Genomic DNA, 18,842 nt, shown 5'->3' with positions numbered 1-18,842 from the left:
GCCGGCCCCCTGCTCCTTCGCGCCCCTTCCCTCCCACCCCCCCGGATCACCTTCCGAACTGGGAACTTGAAACGGCCGCGTTTCCCGGTCCCGTCCCCCCTCCCGTCCCCCCACCCCGGAAGGCCCCTCCTATCGGCACCCGCACTCGGCCACGGCCATGCCCTCGTACTTGAACTTGTACGTGACCACCCCTTTGTCCAGGTAGAGGATGGAGATGGGGTCCAGCTTGGTGGGGACGCAGCAGGCCTTGGAGGCCTTCTGGGGGTTCTTGAGGTGCACCAGGGACTGGATGATGGCGTGCTTGGTGGGCGTGACGTGTTCGGCCAGCGGGTAGGAGCAGTGGCCCCGACACTCGAAGGCGTCGTAGCCCGGGGGAGCGATGATCCAAGAGTCCCAGCCGATCTCCTTGAAGTCCACGTAGAGGGGCACCCTCTTGCAGTAGTTGCCCTTGGCATTGCGGCGGATCCGGGCGGTGGAGTCGTAGATGATGTTGGAGCGCATCTGGAGGAGGGCCTCCTCCCCGGGGCCCTGAGGGAAGGCCCCCCGCCCCACCCCGTCCAGGTCCAGCAGCCGCTCGTGCTCCATCATGTCCTCCAGCTCCTCCCGCTCCTCCTTGCGCTCGCCGCCCCGGTCGTCGGAGAAGACCACCAGCAAGGGCCGGTGGCCGGCGGCCGGGCCCGGGGCCCCGCCGGCGCGGCCCGGGGGGCCCCCGTCCACGCGGACCTCCAGGCGGCGGGCCCCGGGCCCGGAGCGGCCCCACCGTCGGACGGCCTCCGTCACGTCGAAGGTCTCCCAGCCGCCGCCGGTCCCGGAAGGCTCCGCCGCCACCGCCAGGGCCGCCGGCTTGCGGTCCCCGGCCTCGGCCTCCTGCACCTCGAAGACGGTCACCTTGCGGGCGGGGGCCGAGGGGGGCCGGCGGTCGCGCTCCACCAGGCCGTAAAGCCTGAGCTCGGCCAGGGTCACCTCCTCGTGCCGGGGGATGGACAGGTTGAAGAGCAGCGGGTAGCGGCGGGGGCCGTCGGGGCTTCCCGCGGGCCGCGGGGCTGAGGAGGAGGAGAGGACACCGTGCTGAGGCGCGGGCTGGGAGTTCCAGGCATCCCTCCATCCCACACGTGCGCCCCCGGCCCCCGTCTATCCCTCTCCTTAAGCTCTCCAGACTGGAAGCTCCTTGTGTGTCTGTCGTTCGGTGGGACTCTCCCAAGCGCTCGCTACAACGCTCTGCGCACCCGAAGCGCTCAATAAATACCACTGACTGACCGACTTTAGTCACCCCTCCTAGTTCCAGTCGCGCACATGTCTGTAACGCTTTTCTATTTCTATTAATGTCTGTCTAGACCGGAAGCTCCTGCTGGGCCGGGAACGGGTCTATCGTTCGATGGGACTCTCCCAAGCGCTCGCTACAACGCTCTGCGCACCCGAAGCGCTCAATAAATACCACTGACGGACCGACTTTCGTTAACCCCTCCTAGTTCCACTCGCGCACATGTCTGTAACGCTTTTTTATTTCTATTAATGTCTGTCTAGACCGGAAGCTCCTGCTGGGCCGGGAACGGGTCTATCGTTCGATGGGACTCTCCCAAGCGCTCGCTACAGCGCTCTGCGCACCCGAAGCGCTCAATAAATACCACTGACTGACCCACTGTAGTCAAGCCCTCCTAGTTCCACTCACGTATGTGTCTGTAATGTTTTTTTATCTCTATTAATGTGGCTCTCCCCCTCTTGACGGAAAGCTTGTTATAGGCACGGAACGTATCTGTGTATTCTTATAGTGTCCTCTCCCATGTGCTTAGAGAAGCAGCGTGGCTCAGTGGAAGGAGCACGGGCTTTGGAGTCAGAGGTCATGGGTTCGAATCCCGGCTCGGCCACTTGTCAACTGTGTGACTTTGGGCGAGTCACTTAACTTCTCAGTGCCTCAGTTCCCTCATCTGTAAAATGGAGATTAAGACTGTGAGCCCCACGTGGGGCAACCTGATTCCCCTGTGTCTACCCCAGCGCTTAGAACAGTGCTCGGCACGGAGTAAGCGCTTAACAAATACCAACATTTAGGACAGTGCTTTGCACACTTTAAGCGCTCATTAAATGAATGAATGAATGCGTGAAATGAATGAATGAAATCGAATGACTGAAGTGAATGTTCACGGCCGAGAGAGCTCCGAATGAACAGACGCTGCTCCTCTCCCCTTCAATCAGCCAATCAGTTGTATTTATTGAGTGCTTTCTGTGTGCAGAGCACTGTACTAAGCGCTTGGCGTAGTCCATCAGACTACCAGACACATTCCTTGCACACAGTGAGCTTATGTGGCTTAGAAGCAGCGGGGCTCAGTGGAAAGAGGCTGGGCTTGGGAGTCCGGGCTCGTGGGTTCTAATCCCGGCTCTGCCACTTGTCAGCTGTTTGACTTTGGGCAAGTCACTTAACCTCTCTGTGCCTCAGTGACCTCATCTGGAAAATGGGGATGAAGACTGTGAGCCTCACGTGAGATAACCTGATTTCCCTGTATCTCCCCCAGCGCTTAGATCAGTGCTTGGCATATAGTAATCGCTTAACAAATGCCCTCATTGTTATGATTATTATTATTATAGCCTAGAAGGGGAGACAGACATGAATAGAAATAAATACATGACAGATATAATAATCATTAATAATTATGGTATTTATTAAGCACCTACTCTGTTCCAGGACTGTTCTAAGCGCTGGAGTGGAGACTAGCAAATCAGGTTGGACACCATCCCTGTCCCATATGGGGCTCACAGTCTCCATTCTCATTTTCCAGATGAGGGAACTGAGGCCCAGAGAAGTAAAGTGACTTGCCCAAGGTCACACAGCAGAGACGTGGTGGAGGCAAGATTAGAACCCATGACCGTCTGACTCCCAGGCCCGGGATCTACACACTAGGCCACGCTGCTTCCGGTGTGGACAGAGTCCCTGTCCCGTATGGGGCTCCCGTGTCTAGACAGAAGGGAATAGGACATTGCACTGCACTCCTGTTTTTCCCTTCAGGATCAGAAGCGTTTAGGGGGTGGTGACTGTTACGAAAGTGGGAATAATAACGATAATAATAATAATAATAATGGCATGTGTTAAGCACTTGCTATGTGCCGAGCACTGTTCTAAGGGCTGAGGGGGAAACGAGGTAATCAGGTTGTCCCACAAGGGGCTCACAGTCTTCATCCCCATTCTACAGATGAGGTCCCAGAGGCCCAGAGAAGTGAAGTCACTTGCCCAAAGTCACACGGCTGACACGTGGCGGAGCCGGGATTCGAACCCATGATCTCTGACTCCCAAGCTCGGGCTCTTTCCACTGAGCCACGCTGCTTCTCTATGAGGGGGGAAAAGAGGGGGTGGGGGGCTCACCCAGACGCTGAGGTCCGGGTGAGCCCCCACAATTTCAGGGGAGTCGGCCAGAGAAGCAGCGTGGCTCATTAGAAAGAGCCCGGGTTTAGGAGTCAGAGGTCATGGGTTCTAATCCCGCCTCCACCACCCGGCAGCTGTGTGGCTTTAGGCAAGTCACTTCACTTCTCGGTGCCTCAGTTACCTCATCGGTAAAAAGGGGATTAAGATTGTGAGCCTCACGTGGGACAACCTGATTACGTTGTATCTCCCCCAGCGCTTAGAACAGTGCGTGGCACATAGTAAGCGCTTAACAAATACCAACATTATTATTACCGGCAAACCTCCTCCAAGAGGTCTTCCCAGACTAAGCGCCACTTTTCCTCATCTCCCACTCCCTCCCTGACGTGCTCTTCCCCCACCCCGCCCCACAGCGCTTATGTATCTATCTGTAATTCTCTTTATATTGATATCTGTTCATTCATTCGATCATATTTATCGAGCGCTTACTGTGTGCAGAGGACTGTACTAAGCGCTTGGAAAATACAATATAGTAATAAAAAGAGACAATCCCTGCTCCCAACAGGCTTACAACCTAGATTTGTATTTTTATTGTATTTGTTCTTGTATTTGTATTGATGTCTGTCTGGCCCCTCTGGACTGTGAACTCGCTGTGGGCAGGAATGTCTTTATTGCCGAATTGTACTTTCCTAGCGCTTAGTACAACGCTCTGCACACAGTCAGCGCTCAGTAAATACGATCGGATGGATGAATGAATGAATGCGTGTCCCCCCGCCCCCCACCCCCGTCCCAAGACAAACCACTTCCCACCCTTCACTCCTGTAATAGAGAAGCAGCGTGGCTCAGTGGAAAGAGCCCGGGTTGAGGAGTCAGGGGTCATGGGTTCGAATCCCGGTTCTGCCACTTGTCAGCTCTGTGCCTTTGGGGAAGTCACTTCGCTTCTCTGGGCCACAGTGACCTCATCTGGAAAATGGGGATTAACTGTGAACCTCACGTGGGATAACCCGATGACCCTGTATCTCCCCCAGCGCTTAGAACGGTGCTCTGCACATAGTAAGCGCTTAACAAATACCAACATTATTATTATTAATAATGACGATAGTATTTGCTAAGTGTTTACTATGTACTGAGCACCGTTCTGAGCGCTGGGGTAGGATGAAGCTAATCAGGTTGGACACCGTCCCTGACCCCCGAGGGGCTCACGGTCTTCACCCCCATTTTCCAGATGAGGGAACTGAGGCCCAGAGAAGGGGAGTGATTTGCCCAAGGTCACATGGCAGACAAGTGGTGGAGCCGGGATAAGAACCCGTGACCTCTGGACTCTCAGGCCCAGGCTCTACCCACTAGACCACACTGCTCCTCTCTGACCGACCTCCTCACCGTCCCTTGCGCTCATGTCAGCCTCAGTCTCCCCCCCAGACTCCCGCTCTCCGCCCACCTTCAAAGGCCTACGAAAAGCCCGTCTCCTCCAGGAAGCCTTCTCTGACTAATCTCTCCTCGCTCAGCCCCGTTTTACTACTACTACTAATAATGTTGGTATTTGTTAAGCGCTTACGATGTGCTGAGCACTGTTCTAAGCGCTGGGGGAGATACAGGGTCATCAGGTTGTCCCACGTGAGGCTCTTCATCCCCGTTTGACAGATGAGGGAACTGAGGCACAGAGAAGTGAAGTGACTTGCCCACAGTCATCCAGCTGACCCGTCAAAGGGCAGGGACTGTCTCTATCTGTTAGCGATTTGTCCATTCCAAGCGCTTAGTCCAGTGCTCTGCACAGAGTAAGCGCTCAATAAATACTATTGAAGGAATGACAAGTGGCAGAGCCGGGATTCGAACCCATGACCTCTGACTCCCAAGCCCGGGCTCTTTCCACTGAGCCACGCTGAAGATTCAGGATGGATAATCGGGTCCCGCATGAGGTTCACAGAGTAAGTAGGAAGGAGGACAAGGATCGAATCCCCATTTTACAGATTTATGGATTCATCTATTTCATCTCTGCATGCATTTATATGGTAATTTATTTTCAATGTTACTTGTTAAGAGCTTCCTAAGTGCCAGGCACTGTAGTAAGGTGCTACTGAGAAGCAGCCTGGCCTATTTTCAAGAGCTCAGGCCGGAGAGTCAGTGGCCCTGGGTTCTAATCCTGGCTCTGCCACTTGTCTTCTGTGTGACCTCGGGCAATAATGATAATAATCTTGGGATTTGTGAAGCACTTACTATGTGCCAAGCACTGCTCTAAGCGCTGGGGGAGATACAGGGTCATCAGGTGGTCCCACGTGGGGCTCACAGTCTTCATCCCCATTTTCTAGATGAGGTCACTGAGGTCCAGAGAAAGGAAGTGACTTCCCCGTGGTCGCCCAGCAGATGAGTGGCGGAGCCGGGATTAGAACCCGGGACACGCTCATCGTACTAGACGGAAGTTATCAGAGTCTTGCGTGAAGTAGAAAACCCAACAAATTTGTCTGGAAGTTAAAGGCAGGAAGTTTCACCGACTCTGTCCGAAGGCAGCGAGAAGGAGCGTTGCCTAGTGGTTCGTGCCTGGTCCTGGGAGTCAGGAGGCCCTGGGTTCTAATCCTACCTATGCCAGTTGTCAGCTGTGTGACCGTGGGCGAGTCGCTTCACTTCTCTGGGCCTCAGATCCCTCATCCGTCAAATGGGGATGGAGAACGGGAGCCCCATATGGGACAGGGACCGTGTCCAACCCCATTTGCTTGGATCTACCCCAGCGCTTAGAACAGTGCCTGGCACATAGCGCTTAACAAAAATCACAATTTATTATTATTATTATTAATACGAAGAGCAGTGAGGCAGGTGTTTGCCATCAGACTTGAAAATCACCCTACTCGTCTTTTCTTTTGGAATGATTCTTTCCCCCAAATAACCCAGCTTGCTGCCAGAGGTCCATCAATCGGTCAGTAGTATTTATTTATTCATTTATTTCATCTCTGCATTTATTTATATGGTTATTTATTTTCAATGCTACTTGTGAAGAGCTTACTAAGTGCCAGGCACTGTATTAAGAGATGCTCCTGAGAAGCAGCCTGGCCTAGTGTCAAGAGCCCAGGCCTGGGGGTCAGTGGTCCTGGGTTCTAATCCTGCCTCTGCCGCTTGTCTTCTATGTGACCTTGGGCAATAATAATAATAATTTTGGGATTTGTTAAGCGCTTACTATGTGCCAAGCACCGTTCTAAGCGCTGGGGGAGATACAAGGTGATCAGGTTGTCTCCCGTGAGGCTCACGGTCTTTATCCCCATTTTCCAGATGAGGTCACTGAGGCCCAGAGAAGTGAAATGACTTGCCCAAAGTCACACAGCAGATAAGTGGCAGAGCCGGGATTCGAACCCATGACTTTTGACTCCCAAGCCCGCGATCTTTCCACTAAGCCGGGCTGCTTCTCAAGGCAAGACACTTAACTGCTCTGTGCCTCAGTTCCCTCCCAAGCTCGAAGAATACTGGTTGACACAGAGCGAGCCCTTAACAGATTCTCATCATTTATAATATACTGCTCTAACTACTACTAATAATAATGATAAGTGCAGTGATGGTTCCAAAAAAATCAGGCGGGACCCAATCCCCGTCCCACACGGGGCTCGTCTTAATCCTAATTTTACAAATGAGGAAACTGAGTCACAGAGAAGTGAAGCGATTTTCCCAAAGTCACACAGCGGACAAGTGGCAGAACCTGGGTTAGAACCCCGGTCCTCTGACTCCGAGTCTTCTCTGTGCAGGGCACTGTACTAAACGCCGGTAGAAGTACGATAGGACCAATCATCCACATAATTCCATTTTCCTTAAAGGTATCGATAACTGATAATAACTTTGGTATTTGTTGAGCGCTTACTAGGTTCCAGGCACTGTACTAAGTGCTGGAGAGGATACAAACAAATCAGGTTGGACACAGTCCCCGTCCCACATGGGGCCCACGGTCTTCATCCCCCCTTTACGGACGAGGTAACCGAGGCCCCCGAGAAGTGAAGTGACCTAGCCAAGGTCAACCCGCGGACATCGAATTGTCCTTTCCAAGCGCTTAGTACAGTGCTCTGCGCACAGTAAGCGCTCAATAAATATCACTGAATGAATGAGTGAATGTGGCGAAGCCGCGATTAGAACCCACGTCTTTTAATAATACCAATAATGATGATAGCATGTGTTGAGCACTTAGAGAGAAGCAGTGTGGCTTAGAGGCAGGGGCCCGGGCTTGGGAGCCTGAGGCTGTGGGTTCTAATCCCGGTTCCACTACCTGTCAGCTGTGTGACTTTGGGCCAGTCACTTCACTTCTCTGGGCCTCAGTGACCTCATCTGGAAAATGGGGATGAAGACTGTGAGCCCCGAGGGGGACATCCTGATCACCTTGTATCTACCCCAGGGCTTTAGAACAGTGCTCTGCACGTAGTATTCATTCATTCGTTCAATAATATTTATTGAGCGCTTACTATGTGCAAAGCACTGTACTAAGCGCTTGGGATGGACAAATCGGTAACAGATAGAGGCAGTCCCTGCCCTCTGATGGGCTCACAGTCTAATCCGGGGAGACGGACAGACCAGAACAATAGCAATAAATAGAATCAAGGGGATGAACATCTCATTAAAACAATAGCAAATAAATAGTAGTAAGTGCTTAAGAAATACTATCATTATTATGTACCAACCACTGTTCTAAGCGCTGGGGGAGAGGCAAGGTAATCAGGTTGTCCCCGGTGGGGCACACGGTCTTCATCCCCATTTTCCAGAGGAGGGAACTGAGGCCCGGAGAAGTAAAGAGACTTGCCCAAAGTCACCCAGCTGGTAAGTGGAGGATTCAGGATTAGAATCCATGACCTCTGACTCCCAAGCCTGGGGTCTTTCCACTGAGTCACGCTGCTTCTCTAACTCTGCCTCTTTTGACCCCGAAGCCGATGCTTCGGGCTCATGCTGCTTCTCGAGGTCTAAAGGGCTGCAGGCTATTAACATATATTCATTCAATCGTATTAATTGAGCGCTCACTGTGTGCTGAACACTGTACTAAGCGCTTGGAAAGTCCAATTGGGCCACAGAGAGAGACCATCCCGACCCGACAACGGGCTCACGGTCTAGAAGTGGGGGAAACAGACAGCAAAACAAGTAGGCAGGCATATATAATAACGATGGCCTTGGCTAAGCGCTTACTATGCGCCAAGCACTGTTCTAAGCGCTGATACGTAGTAAACATATATTTCGAAGAGCGAGGACTGGTTGAGATTCCCAGAGGCGATCACGGGAGCGAATCAGCGGGGAAAATTCTGTCAGCATCGGGCCAAGCGAGGCAGAGCTCGGAAACCGGAACAGAATTAATTCTGGGATCCAGTGACTTGGACGCTGCCGATTTTTCCTTCCTTTTCCTGTGGGCCGGGAATGTGTCTGTTGTTGTAATGCCCTCTCCCAAGCGTTTAGTACAGTGCCCAGCACGCAGTAAGCGCTCACTAAATACAACTGAGTGAATATATGAAGCCCAGGCCCTGGAGTCAGGAGACTTATATCAATCCATCGTATTTATTGAGTGCTTACCATCTGCAGAGCCCTGAATTCATTTATTCAGTTGTATTTATTGAACGCTTACTGTGTGCAGAGCACTGTACTAAGCGCTGGGGAAGTACGTTTCAGCAATAAATGCTAAGCGCTTGGGAGAGGACAATATTACAGTTGGGAGAAACATCCCCTACCTTCAGTGAACTTATAGTCTAAAGTGTTATTTTTTATGGTATTTGTTAAGTGCTTACTATGGGCCAGGGATTGTACTAAGCACCGGGGTAATAATGTTAATAATAATGGCATTTGTTAAGTGTTTACTAGGTGCCAGGCACTGTACTGAGCGCTGGGGTGGTTACAAGCTAATCGGGTTGGACTCAGTCCCTGTCCTACGTGGGGCTCACGGTCTCAATCCCCATTTCACGGATGAGGAGACTGAGGCCCAGAGAAGTGAAGTGATTGGCCCAAGGTCACACCGCAGACAAGTGGCGGAGCCGGGATCGGAACCCACGACCTTCTGACTCCCAGACTCGGGCTCTATTTAACTCTGCCATGAGGACTGTACTAAGCGCTTTTGAAAGATCCATTAGAACAGGGTTGGTAGACGTTCCCTACCCACAGCGAGTTTACAGTCTAAAGGGGTTTTTTATGGTATTTGTTAAGCGCTTACTATGTGCCGGGCATTGTACTAAGCACTGGGGTGGATACCGAAGCAGCGCGGCTCAGTGGAGAGAGCCCGGGCTTGGGAGTCAGAGGTCAGGGGTTCTAAAGAAGCAGCGTGGCTCAGTGGAAAGAGCACGGGCTTTGGAGTCAGGGCTCATGAGTTCGAATCCCAGCTCTGCCACTTGTCGGCTGTGTGACCGTGGGCGAGTCACTTCACTTCTCTGCGCCTCAGTTCCCTCATCTGTAAAATGGGGATTAAGACTGTGAGCCCCACGTGGGACAACCTGATTCCCCTGTGTCTACCCCAGCGCTTAGAACAGTGCTCGGCACATAGTAAGCGCTTAACAAATACCAACATTATTAACATTATTATTAATCCCACCTCCGCCACTTGTCTGCTGTGTGACCTTGGGCCAGTCACTTCACTTCTCTGAGCCTCAGTTACCTCATCTGGAAAATGGGGATTAAAAGTGTGAGCCCCATATGGGACAACCTGATTATCCAGTACCTACCCCAGCGCTTAGAACAGTGCTTGGCGCATAGTAAGCGCTTAACAAATACCACCATTATTATGATTGTTACAAGCTAATCAGGTTGGAGCCCGGCCCCACATGGGGCTCACCGTCTCCATCCCCATTTTACAGATGAGGGAACTGAGGCCCAGAGAGGTGAAGTGACTCTCCCAAGGCTCACACAGCAGACAGGTGTTAGAGGTGGGATTAGAACCCAGGTCCTTTGGCTTCCAGGCCCGGGCTTTATCCACTAGGCCACACGGCTGGGTCTAACCCTGGCTCTACTGCTTATCTGCCGAGTGACCTTGAGCAAGTCACTTCACTTCTCTGGGTTTCATCCTTGACACAGGGATTCAAAACCAGTTCTTCCTCCCCTCTGGACAATAAACCCCTTGTGGGAAGGAACTATGTCTTACCTGCTTACCTTGTACCTACCCCAGTGCTCAGCACAGTGCTTGGCCCATCGTAAGTGCTTGACAATATCACTGCTATTATTATAAATTTCACTGCCAATGACTGACTGCCTGGTAATTATGAGGAGCTTCCAGGCTCGCATTGATCAATTAGTCAATCAGTGGTGTCCATTGAGAGCTTACTATGTGCGGAATACTGTGCTAAGCCCTTGAGAAAGTATAATACAAAAGAATTAGCGGAAATAATGATCATAATGACGTTGGCATTGGTTAAGCGCTTACTATGTGCCGAGCACCGTTCTAAGCAGCGGGGAAGAGTCAGGGTCATCAGGTCGTCCCCCGTGGGGCTCACGGTCTTCATCCCATTTTCCACATGAGGTCACCGAGGCCCAGAGAAGTGAAGTGACTTGCCCGAAGTCACACAGCTGATCGGTGGGGGAGTCGGGATTAGAACCGATGACCTCTGACTCCCTAGCCCGGGCGCTTTCCACTGAGCCTCGCTATTTCTTCTACTTTGCCTTGCCCCGGCTCCTCTGTTTGTCTGCTGTGTGACCTTGGGCAAGTCACTAAAACCCTCCATCCCCCGGCCCCCTCCTGCCTCCCCTCCCTCCTCTCCTCTTCCTCCACCCCAGGCCGCACACCGCGCTCCTCCGCCACCGCTCGCCTCCTCCCCGGGCCTCCGGCTCGCCTTGCCCACCTCCTCCAGGAGGCCTTCCCTGCCTGCACCCTCCTTTCCTCTTCTCCCCCCGCTTCTGCGTCACCCCGACTCGCTCCTTTTCTTCATCCCCCCTCCCAACCTCGCCGCACTCCTTGCTGTCCCAAACTCCGTCCTCCCCTGACTTTCCCATCCCTGTAGACGGTACCACCGTCCTTCCCGTCTCACGAGCCCGGAACCTTGGCGTCGACCTTGACTCCTCTCTCTCATTCAGCCCGCGTGTTCAATCCAGCACTAAAAGCCTGTCAGTTCCGCCATCACCACATCATTAGAATCCCCCCTTTCCTCTCCATCCAAGCTGCTATCACGAAAATCCAATCCCTCATCCTCTCCGGCCTGGATGACGGCGTCGGCCTCCTCGCCGACCTCCCGGCCTCCCGTCTCTCCCCACTCCGGTCTATACTTGGCTCTGCTGCCCGCAGCCTTTTTCTATAATAACTTAGAGGACCTGTCACCCCCCTCCTCAAAAAACTCCAGTGGTGGCCCATCCACCTCTGCATCGAACAGAAACCGGTCCCCGTCGGCTTTAAGCCGTCCATCCCCCGGCCCCCTCCGGCCTCCCCTCCCTCCTCTCCTCCTCCTCCATCCTGGGCCGCACACCGCGCTCCTCCGCCGCCGCTCGCCTCCTCCCCGGGCCTCCGGCTCGCCCGGCCCGCCGCCCAACCCCGGCCCGCGTCCCGCCTCCGGCCTGGACGCCCTCCCTCCTCTAATCCCACACACGATCCCTCTCCCCCGCTTCAAAGCTTTCCCGAAGGCCCACCTCCTCCAAGAGGCCTTCCCTGACTAAGCTCCCCTTTCCTCTTCTCCCCCTCCCTTCTGCGTCTCCCTGACTCGCTCCCTTTAATAATCCCTCGCCCCAACCCCTCGATATTTATGGCCATATCTTCAATTTATTTATTTCTATTCATGTCTGCCCCCCGATCTAGACTGTAGGCTCACTGTGGGCAGGGAATGTGTCTGTTATATTCTTATACTGTCCTCTCCCAAGCGCTCAGTACACTGCTCTACACTCCGAAAGGGCTTAAAAAATAAGATTGACTGACCGAATGAATGAATGACTGACAATTTTTCTGTGCCTCAGTTCCCTCATCTGTAAAATGGGGATGAAGACTGTGAGCTCCACATGGGGCATGAACTGTGTCTGACCTGACCTGATTAGATTCTATCTACCCCAGCGCTTACTACAGAGCCTGGCACATAGTAAGTACTTAACTAATACCATATCAAAAAAAAAAGGTTACAGATGTGAGCAAATCGACAAGATCATCCAAACCGCGTCTTGCTTGAGTGTGCTGTGGCAAGGCGTAGTGGGTAGAGCCCAGGCCTGGGAGTCTGGAGGTCACGGGTTCTAATCCCGCCTCCACCATGTCTCTGTTGTGTGACCTTGGGCAGATCACTTCACTTCTGTGGGCCTCAGTTACCTCATCTGTAAAATGGGGTTGGACACTGTGAGCCCGACGTGGGACAGGGACTGTGTCCACCCCGATTTGCTTGCATCCGCCCCAGCGCTTAGTTCAGTGCCTGGCAGAGAGTGTGTGCCTAACAAATAGCATTATTATTACTATATTATTTTTGATGAATTTCAGCATAACTGCTGTCCCCCCACGCAAGCCATCTCAGGGCCTCAGTTCCCTCATCTGTAAAATGGGGATTAAATCTATGAGCCCCATGTGGGACAGGGACTGGGTCCAACCTGATTAACTTGATGATGATGATGATGATGATGATGGCATCTGTTAGGCGCTTACTATATGCCAAGCACTGTTCTAAGCTCTGGGGGAGATACAAGGTCATCAAGTTTTCCTACATGGGACTCACAGCCTTAATCTGTGGGATGAAGACCGTGAGCCTCACCTGGGACAACCTGATTCCCCTGTGTCTACGCCAGCGCTTAGAACAGTGCTCTGCACATAGTTAGCCCTTAACAAATACCAACATTATTATTATTATTATTAATCTCCAATTTCCGGATGAGGCACTGAGGCCCAGAGAAGTGAAGTGACGTGCCCAAAGTCACACAGCTGACAAGTGACAGAGGCGGGATTAGAACCCACGACCTCGGACTCCCAAGCCCGGACTCTTTTCCCCGAGCCAGGCTGCTTCTCTATGAGCCACGCTCAGCGTTTAGAACAGCGCTTGGCTAATAGTAAGCACTTAACAAGTACCGTCATCATTATTATGATTATTATTATTATCTCCTTGCTCAGTTCTGTTCAATTTCTCCTTTCTCACAGAACCCAAACCAGACTTGGCTCCTAATCTGTGAGTTCAGTGGCCCAGGAGCCAAACTTCTAAGTTTTGAGGCCCTGCTTTGATTAAGCTAATTTTCCTCTTTAGGAACAGAACTGTGCTGTCTGGAGAAGAACTCTTACCAATCAGTGGTATTTACTGAGCGCCGACCGTGCCCCGAACCACTATACTAAGCGCCTGGAGAAGCAGCGTGGTTGAGTGGAGAGAGCCCGGGCCTGAATTGTACTTTCGAAACACTTAGTACAGTGCTTTGCACAAATTAAACTTTCAATAAATACGATTGAATGAGTGAATAATGAATGAGAGTCAGAAGGTCGTGGGTTCTAATCCCGGCTCTGCCACTCGTCGGCTGTGTGACTTTCGGCAGGTCACTTACCCTCTCTGTGCCTCAGTTACCTCATTTGGAAAATGGGGATGAAGACAGTGAGCCCCGTGTGGGACAACCTGATGACCTTGTATCCCCCCCAGTGCTTAGAACAGGGCTCTGCACATAGTAAGCGCTTAACAAATACCATCTTTATCATTATTATTATTCTCTGGGCCTCAGTTACCGCTATCTGTAAAATGGAGATGAAGACTGTCAGTCCCACATGGGACAGGGATTGGGTCCAACCTGATTAATTCGTATCTACCCCGGGTGCTTAGAACAGTGCTTGGCACATAGTAAGCGCTTAACAAGTACCACAGTTATTATTATTGGGAGAGTTCAACAAACAGAGTTAATGATAGGCATTTTCCAGCCTAGAGGGGAGACAGACGTTAATATGAAAAAAGAAACGACGGTTAAGGACGTAAGCGCCGTGGGGCTGAGGAAGGGCTCAGAGGTCTCAGATCCAAAGACTATGAAGAAGGGAGGGGGAACTGGGGACAAAGGGGCTTTTATTTCGAGAAGATGATGATGAGGGGATTTGTTAAGCGCTTACTACGTGCCAAGCACCGTTCTAAGCGCTGGGTTAGGTACCAGATCATCAGGTCGTCCCACATGGGGCTCCCAGTCTTCCGCCCCGTTTTACAGATGAGGGAACGGAGGCCCAGAGAAGCCAAGTGACCTGCCCAAAGTCACCCAGCTGACAAGTGGGGGGGCCGGGATTAGAACCCATGACCTCTGACTCCCAAGCCCGGGCTCTTGCCGCTCAGCTTCTCTAAAGATCTCAAGAGGCGGCAAAATGCAGATCTACCCTTGCGGGGCAGGGGCTGTGTCCAACCTGACGACCTCATATCTATGCCGGTGCTTAAACCAGTGCTTGGCACAGAGTAAGCGCTTCACAAATGCCATCGAAATAAAAAAAGTCAAACGATCTTAATTTCTTTGGCGTACTGAAATGCGAAATGGTTTAATCCTGCCCCGTTCAGGGGGTGGAGGGGGGGACCTTTCGCTTGGTTTCAATCACTGGCGGCCTCTGGACATTCTCTAATAACAATAATAATGATAACGATGGTATTTGTTAAGTACTTACTATGTGCCAGGCACTGTACTAAACACCGGGGTAGGGACAGGCTAATCAGATTGGACACAGTCCCTGCCCCACGCGAGGCTCCCCGTCTCCATCCCCGTTTTACAGATGAGAGAACCGAGGCACGAAGAAGTGAGGTGATTTGCCCCAGGTCACACAGCAGACGAGCGGCGGAGCGGGGATTAGAACTCAGGTCCTCTGGGTTCCAGGTCGGGGCTCTCCCCAGTAGGCCACGATGTACAAATCTTTAAATTATCTTACTTATTTATAATAATAATAATGTTGGTATTTGTTAAGCTTTTACTATGTGCAGAGCACCGTTCTAAGCGCTGGGGGGAGATACAGGGTCATCGGGTTGTCCCACGGGAGGCTCCCAGTCTCCATCCCCATTTTCCAGATGAGGGGACTGAGGCCCAGGGAAGTGAAGTGACTTGCCCACAGTCACCCAGCCGACAAGTGGCAGATCCAGGATTCGAACCCACGATCTCTGACGGTCCACTGAGCCGCGCTGCTTCCCAATTTATATTACTGTCCTGTCTCCTCTTCTAGACTGGAAATTCGTTACGGGCAGGGAACGCGTCGGCCAATTTCGTCGGATCGTGCTCTCCCAAGTGCTCAGTACAGGCCCGGGCTCTTTCCACCAGCAGCACGTTGCCGTGGACAGATCCCGGACCCGGGGTGGGGGGTCAGAAGGATCTGGGTTCTAATCCCGGCTCTGCCACCCTTCTGCTGTGTGACCTTGGGCCAGTCACTTCACTTCTCTGCGCCCCGGTTCCCTCATCTGTCAGAGGGGGATGGGGACCGTGTCCGACCGCATTTGCGTGTACCCATCCCAGCGCTTAACACAGTGCCCGGCACACAGTAAGCGTTTACCAAATACCGCCCCTCAGCACTTGTGCATATTTGCACATTTTCCCTATTCTATTTATTTTATGAATGATGCGCGTAGATCTATAATTCTATTTCTCTTATTTATTTTATGATGCGCGTAGCTCTATAATTCTATTTCTTTATTTTGAGGCTATCGATGCCCGTCTACTCCTTTGGCTTTGTTGCCCGTCTCCCCCCTTCTAGACCGTGAGCCCGTTGTTGGGTAGGGATGGTCTCTTTAATAATACTAATAATGATGTTGGTATTTGTTAAGCGCTTACTATGTGCCGAGCACTGTTCTAAGCGCTGGGGTCATCGGGTTGTCCCGGGGGTTCTCACAGTCTTCAGCCCCGTTTTCCAGACGAGGTCGCCGAGGCCCAGGGAAGTGAAGCGACTCGCCCAAAGTCCCACAGCCGACAAGCGGGGCAGCCGGGATAATGTCGGTATTTGTTAAGCGCTTCCTATGTGCGGAGCACCGTTGTAAGCGCTGGGGGAGATACAGGGTCATCAGGTCGTCCCACGTGAGGCTCCCAGTCTTCATCCCCATTTTCCAGATGAGGGAACTGAGGCCCAGAGAATAATAATGTTGGTATCTGTTAAGCGCTTACTATGTGCAGAGCACTGTTCTAAGCGCTGGGGTAGACACAGGGGAATCAGGTTGTCCCACGTGGGGCTCACAGTCTCAATCCCCATTTTACAGATGAGGGAACTGAGGCACAGAGAACAGAGAAGTGAAGCGACTCGCCCACAGTCCCCCAGCTGACAAGTGGCAGAGCTGGGATTCGAACCCAGGACCTCTGACTCCCAAGCCCGGGGTCAGAAGCCATGGGTTCAAATCCCGGCTCAGCCGTTCGTCGGCTGTGGGACTTTGGGCGAGTCGCTTCACTTCTCGGAGCCTCAGTTACTTCATCTGGAAAATGGGGATGAAGACTGTGAGCCCCACGTGGGACGACCTGATCACCTTGGATCCTCCGCAGCCCTTAGAACAGTGCTCCGCACAGAGTAAGCGCTTAACGAATGTAGTTATTATTACGAGAAGCAGCGTGGCTCAGTGGGAAAAGCCCGGGCTTGGGAGTCAGAGGTCACGGATTCGAATCCCGGATCTGGCACTTGTCACCTGGGTGACTTTGGGCCAGTCCCTGACCTTCTCTGGGCCTCAGCGACCTCATCTGTAAAACGGGGACGAAGACAACCTGATGACCCTGTATCTCCCCCAGTGCTTAGAACAGTGCTCGGCACGTAGTAAGCGCTTAACACACACCGTCATCATTATTGCTAAGCCTCGCCGCTGCTCTCTCTGTCGCCCAATCGTGCTTCCCAAGCGCTCAGTACAGCGCTCCACGCGGAGTCCGCGCTCGACGAGCACGATCGGCCGAGTGAAATCCGGCCGCCGTCATCCCGACGCTCATCCCCCGTGTCGACCGCGAGCCCGTCACCGGGCGGGGACGGTCCCTACCCGTGGCCGACCTGTCCGTTCCAAGCGCTTAGTCCAGTGCTCCGCACGCAGTGAGCGCTCAGTAAGTACGACGGACCGAACGGACGAACTCCCAGCTCCGACGGCCCCGACTGACCTTCGTCCTTGAAGCTCCGCACGATGTTCGCCGAGGGTCTGGACGTCCTGTCGGCGGCGAACTTGCGGTAGAGCTCTAGCATGTACTCGGGCGGCTCCACCTTGGCCGCCCGGGGGTGAGGGAGGTCCGTCAGATTCAGGGCCTTGAGGAGCTCCTTCTTCACGCCCAGGAGCAGGGAGTCGAAATCCAGCCCGTCCTGCTCCGAGAAGACGTCGTCGAAGAGCGGCGAGTCTTCGTCCGGCGGGGAGCTCTCCAGGCTGGCGATGGGGCTGGCCGACCCGGCGCGGAGCAGCAGGCCGACGGCCAGGCAGAGCCCCACGGCCCCGGGACCCATGGCTTCTCCGGCCCCCTCCGACCCGACGCTCCGGGGGTCGAGGACTGGACGGTCGGCCGGGGGGAGCCGTCGGCTCCGTCTATCCGTCGCCCGACGGCGCCTCCCAAGCGGAATTCGGCGACCGTCGGGGCCGTCGGCTTTATCCCCTCTGCGGCGGCCGGCCGGGGCGGAGAGGCTCCCTCGATGGTCGCGGTCCCTCTCGCGCGCGCAAGGAGAGACACGCGCCCCCCCCCCCCCACAATCACAAACACCCTCTCTATCTCACACGCTCACACCCTCTCTCCCCCACGGCCAAAAATGCAGGTTTCGGTAATTGGTCGGGCCCCGAGGTCCCCTCGAGGAGCCCGTTATCTCTGAAGCGTAAGCTGTCCGGCGGATTCGGGGCTATCTCGCCATCCCGCCCCCCGTTTAATGAGCATTTCGTAAACATTTGCACATTCTGACAGCGGCCGAGCGATAGGGCCCGGCGGGCCGGGGAGGCTACCGCGGAGCGGCCTAGTCGGTGATAATAATGATGTCGGTGGCCGTTGAGCGCCCGCTGCGTGCCGAGCGCTGTTCTAAGCGCCGGCGGAGGTGCGGGGTCATCAGGTGGTCCCACTTGGGGCTCCCGGTCTTCATCCCCATTTTACAGATGAGAGAACCGAGGCCCAGAGAAGTGAAGTGACTCGCTTTACAGTCACACAGCTGACAGGAGGCCGCATTAGAACCCGTGACCTCGGACTCCCGAGGCCGGGGTCTTTCCGCTGAGCCACGCCGCTTCTCTGCGAGCCCCCGGCCCCCGCAGCCAGGAGGACCCGGGTCCTCCTCCCGGCTCCGCCGCCCGTCTGCCGAGTGACCTGGGACGAGTCGCTCCTCCGGGCCTCGGTTCCCTCATCCGGAAAAGGGGGATGAAACCCCGGGGGGGTCCCATGTGGGACGGGGACCGCAGCGTGGCTCGGTGGCAAGAGCCCGGGCTCGGGAGTCGGAGGTCGCGGGTCCGGATCCCGGCTCCGCCACCCGTCAGCTGGGTGACCTCGGGCAAGTCGCTTCGCTTCTCTGGGCCTCAGTTCCCTCCTCTGGAAAATGGGGACGAAGACTGTGAGCCCCACGGGGGACCACCTCAAAACCTTGTATCCACCCCAGTTAAGCACATACTAAGTGCTTAACAAATATCATCGTCATTATCCGACGTTTAGAACAGAGCTTGGCACATAGTAAGCACTTGCCAAATACCATCATAATAACAATAGT

The 18,842-nt window shown here is 53.7% G+C and overlaps 1 protein-coding gene across 1 annotated transcript; it reads right to left on the bottom strand.

Annotated features, from left to right (window-relative positions):
* Positions 1 to 114: 114 nt before the first annotated feature.
* Positions 115 to 17,612, bottom strand: BMP10 (bone morphogenetic protein 10). Its single transcript, XM_039912226.1, has 2 exons — positions 17,279 to 17,612; positions 115 to 1,043 (listed from the first exon to the last, which is right to left on the bottom strand). Exons 1-2 carry the CDS (start codon positions 17,610 to 17,612, stop codon positions 130 to 132), a joined length of 1,248 nt encoding a protein of 415 aa, XP_039768160.1. The 3' UTR covers positions 115 to 129.
* Between the last annotated feature and the right edge of the window lie 1,230 nt (positions 17,613 to 18,842).

The sequence above is a fragment of the Ornithorhynchus anatinus genome, chromosome 5 (genome assembly GCF_004115215.2).
Source record: "Ornithorhynchus anatinus isolate Pmale09 chromosome 5, mOrnAna1.pri.v4, whole genome shotgun sequence".
Lineage (NCBI taxonomy): Eukaryota > Metazoa > Chordata > Mammalia > Monotremata > Ornithorhynchidae > Ornithorhynchus > Ornithorhynchus anatinus.
The sequence above is the reverse complement of the archived record's forward strand: the minus strand, read 5'-3'. Positions and strand labels throughout refer to the sequence as shown.

What these genes read in the sequence shown, in the direction of transcription:
- BMP10 (XM_039912226.1), bottom strand. Translation starts at nt 17,612, where the DNA reads ATGGGTCCCGGGGCCGTGGGGCTCTGCCTGGCCGTCGGCCTGCTGCTC. An exon ending in GCGGAGCTTCAAGGACGAAG is followed by an intron (nt 1,044 to 17,278) that starts GTCAGTCGGGGC and finishes CCTCCTCCTCAG; the next exon opens with CCCCGCGGCCCGCGGGAAGC.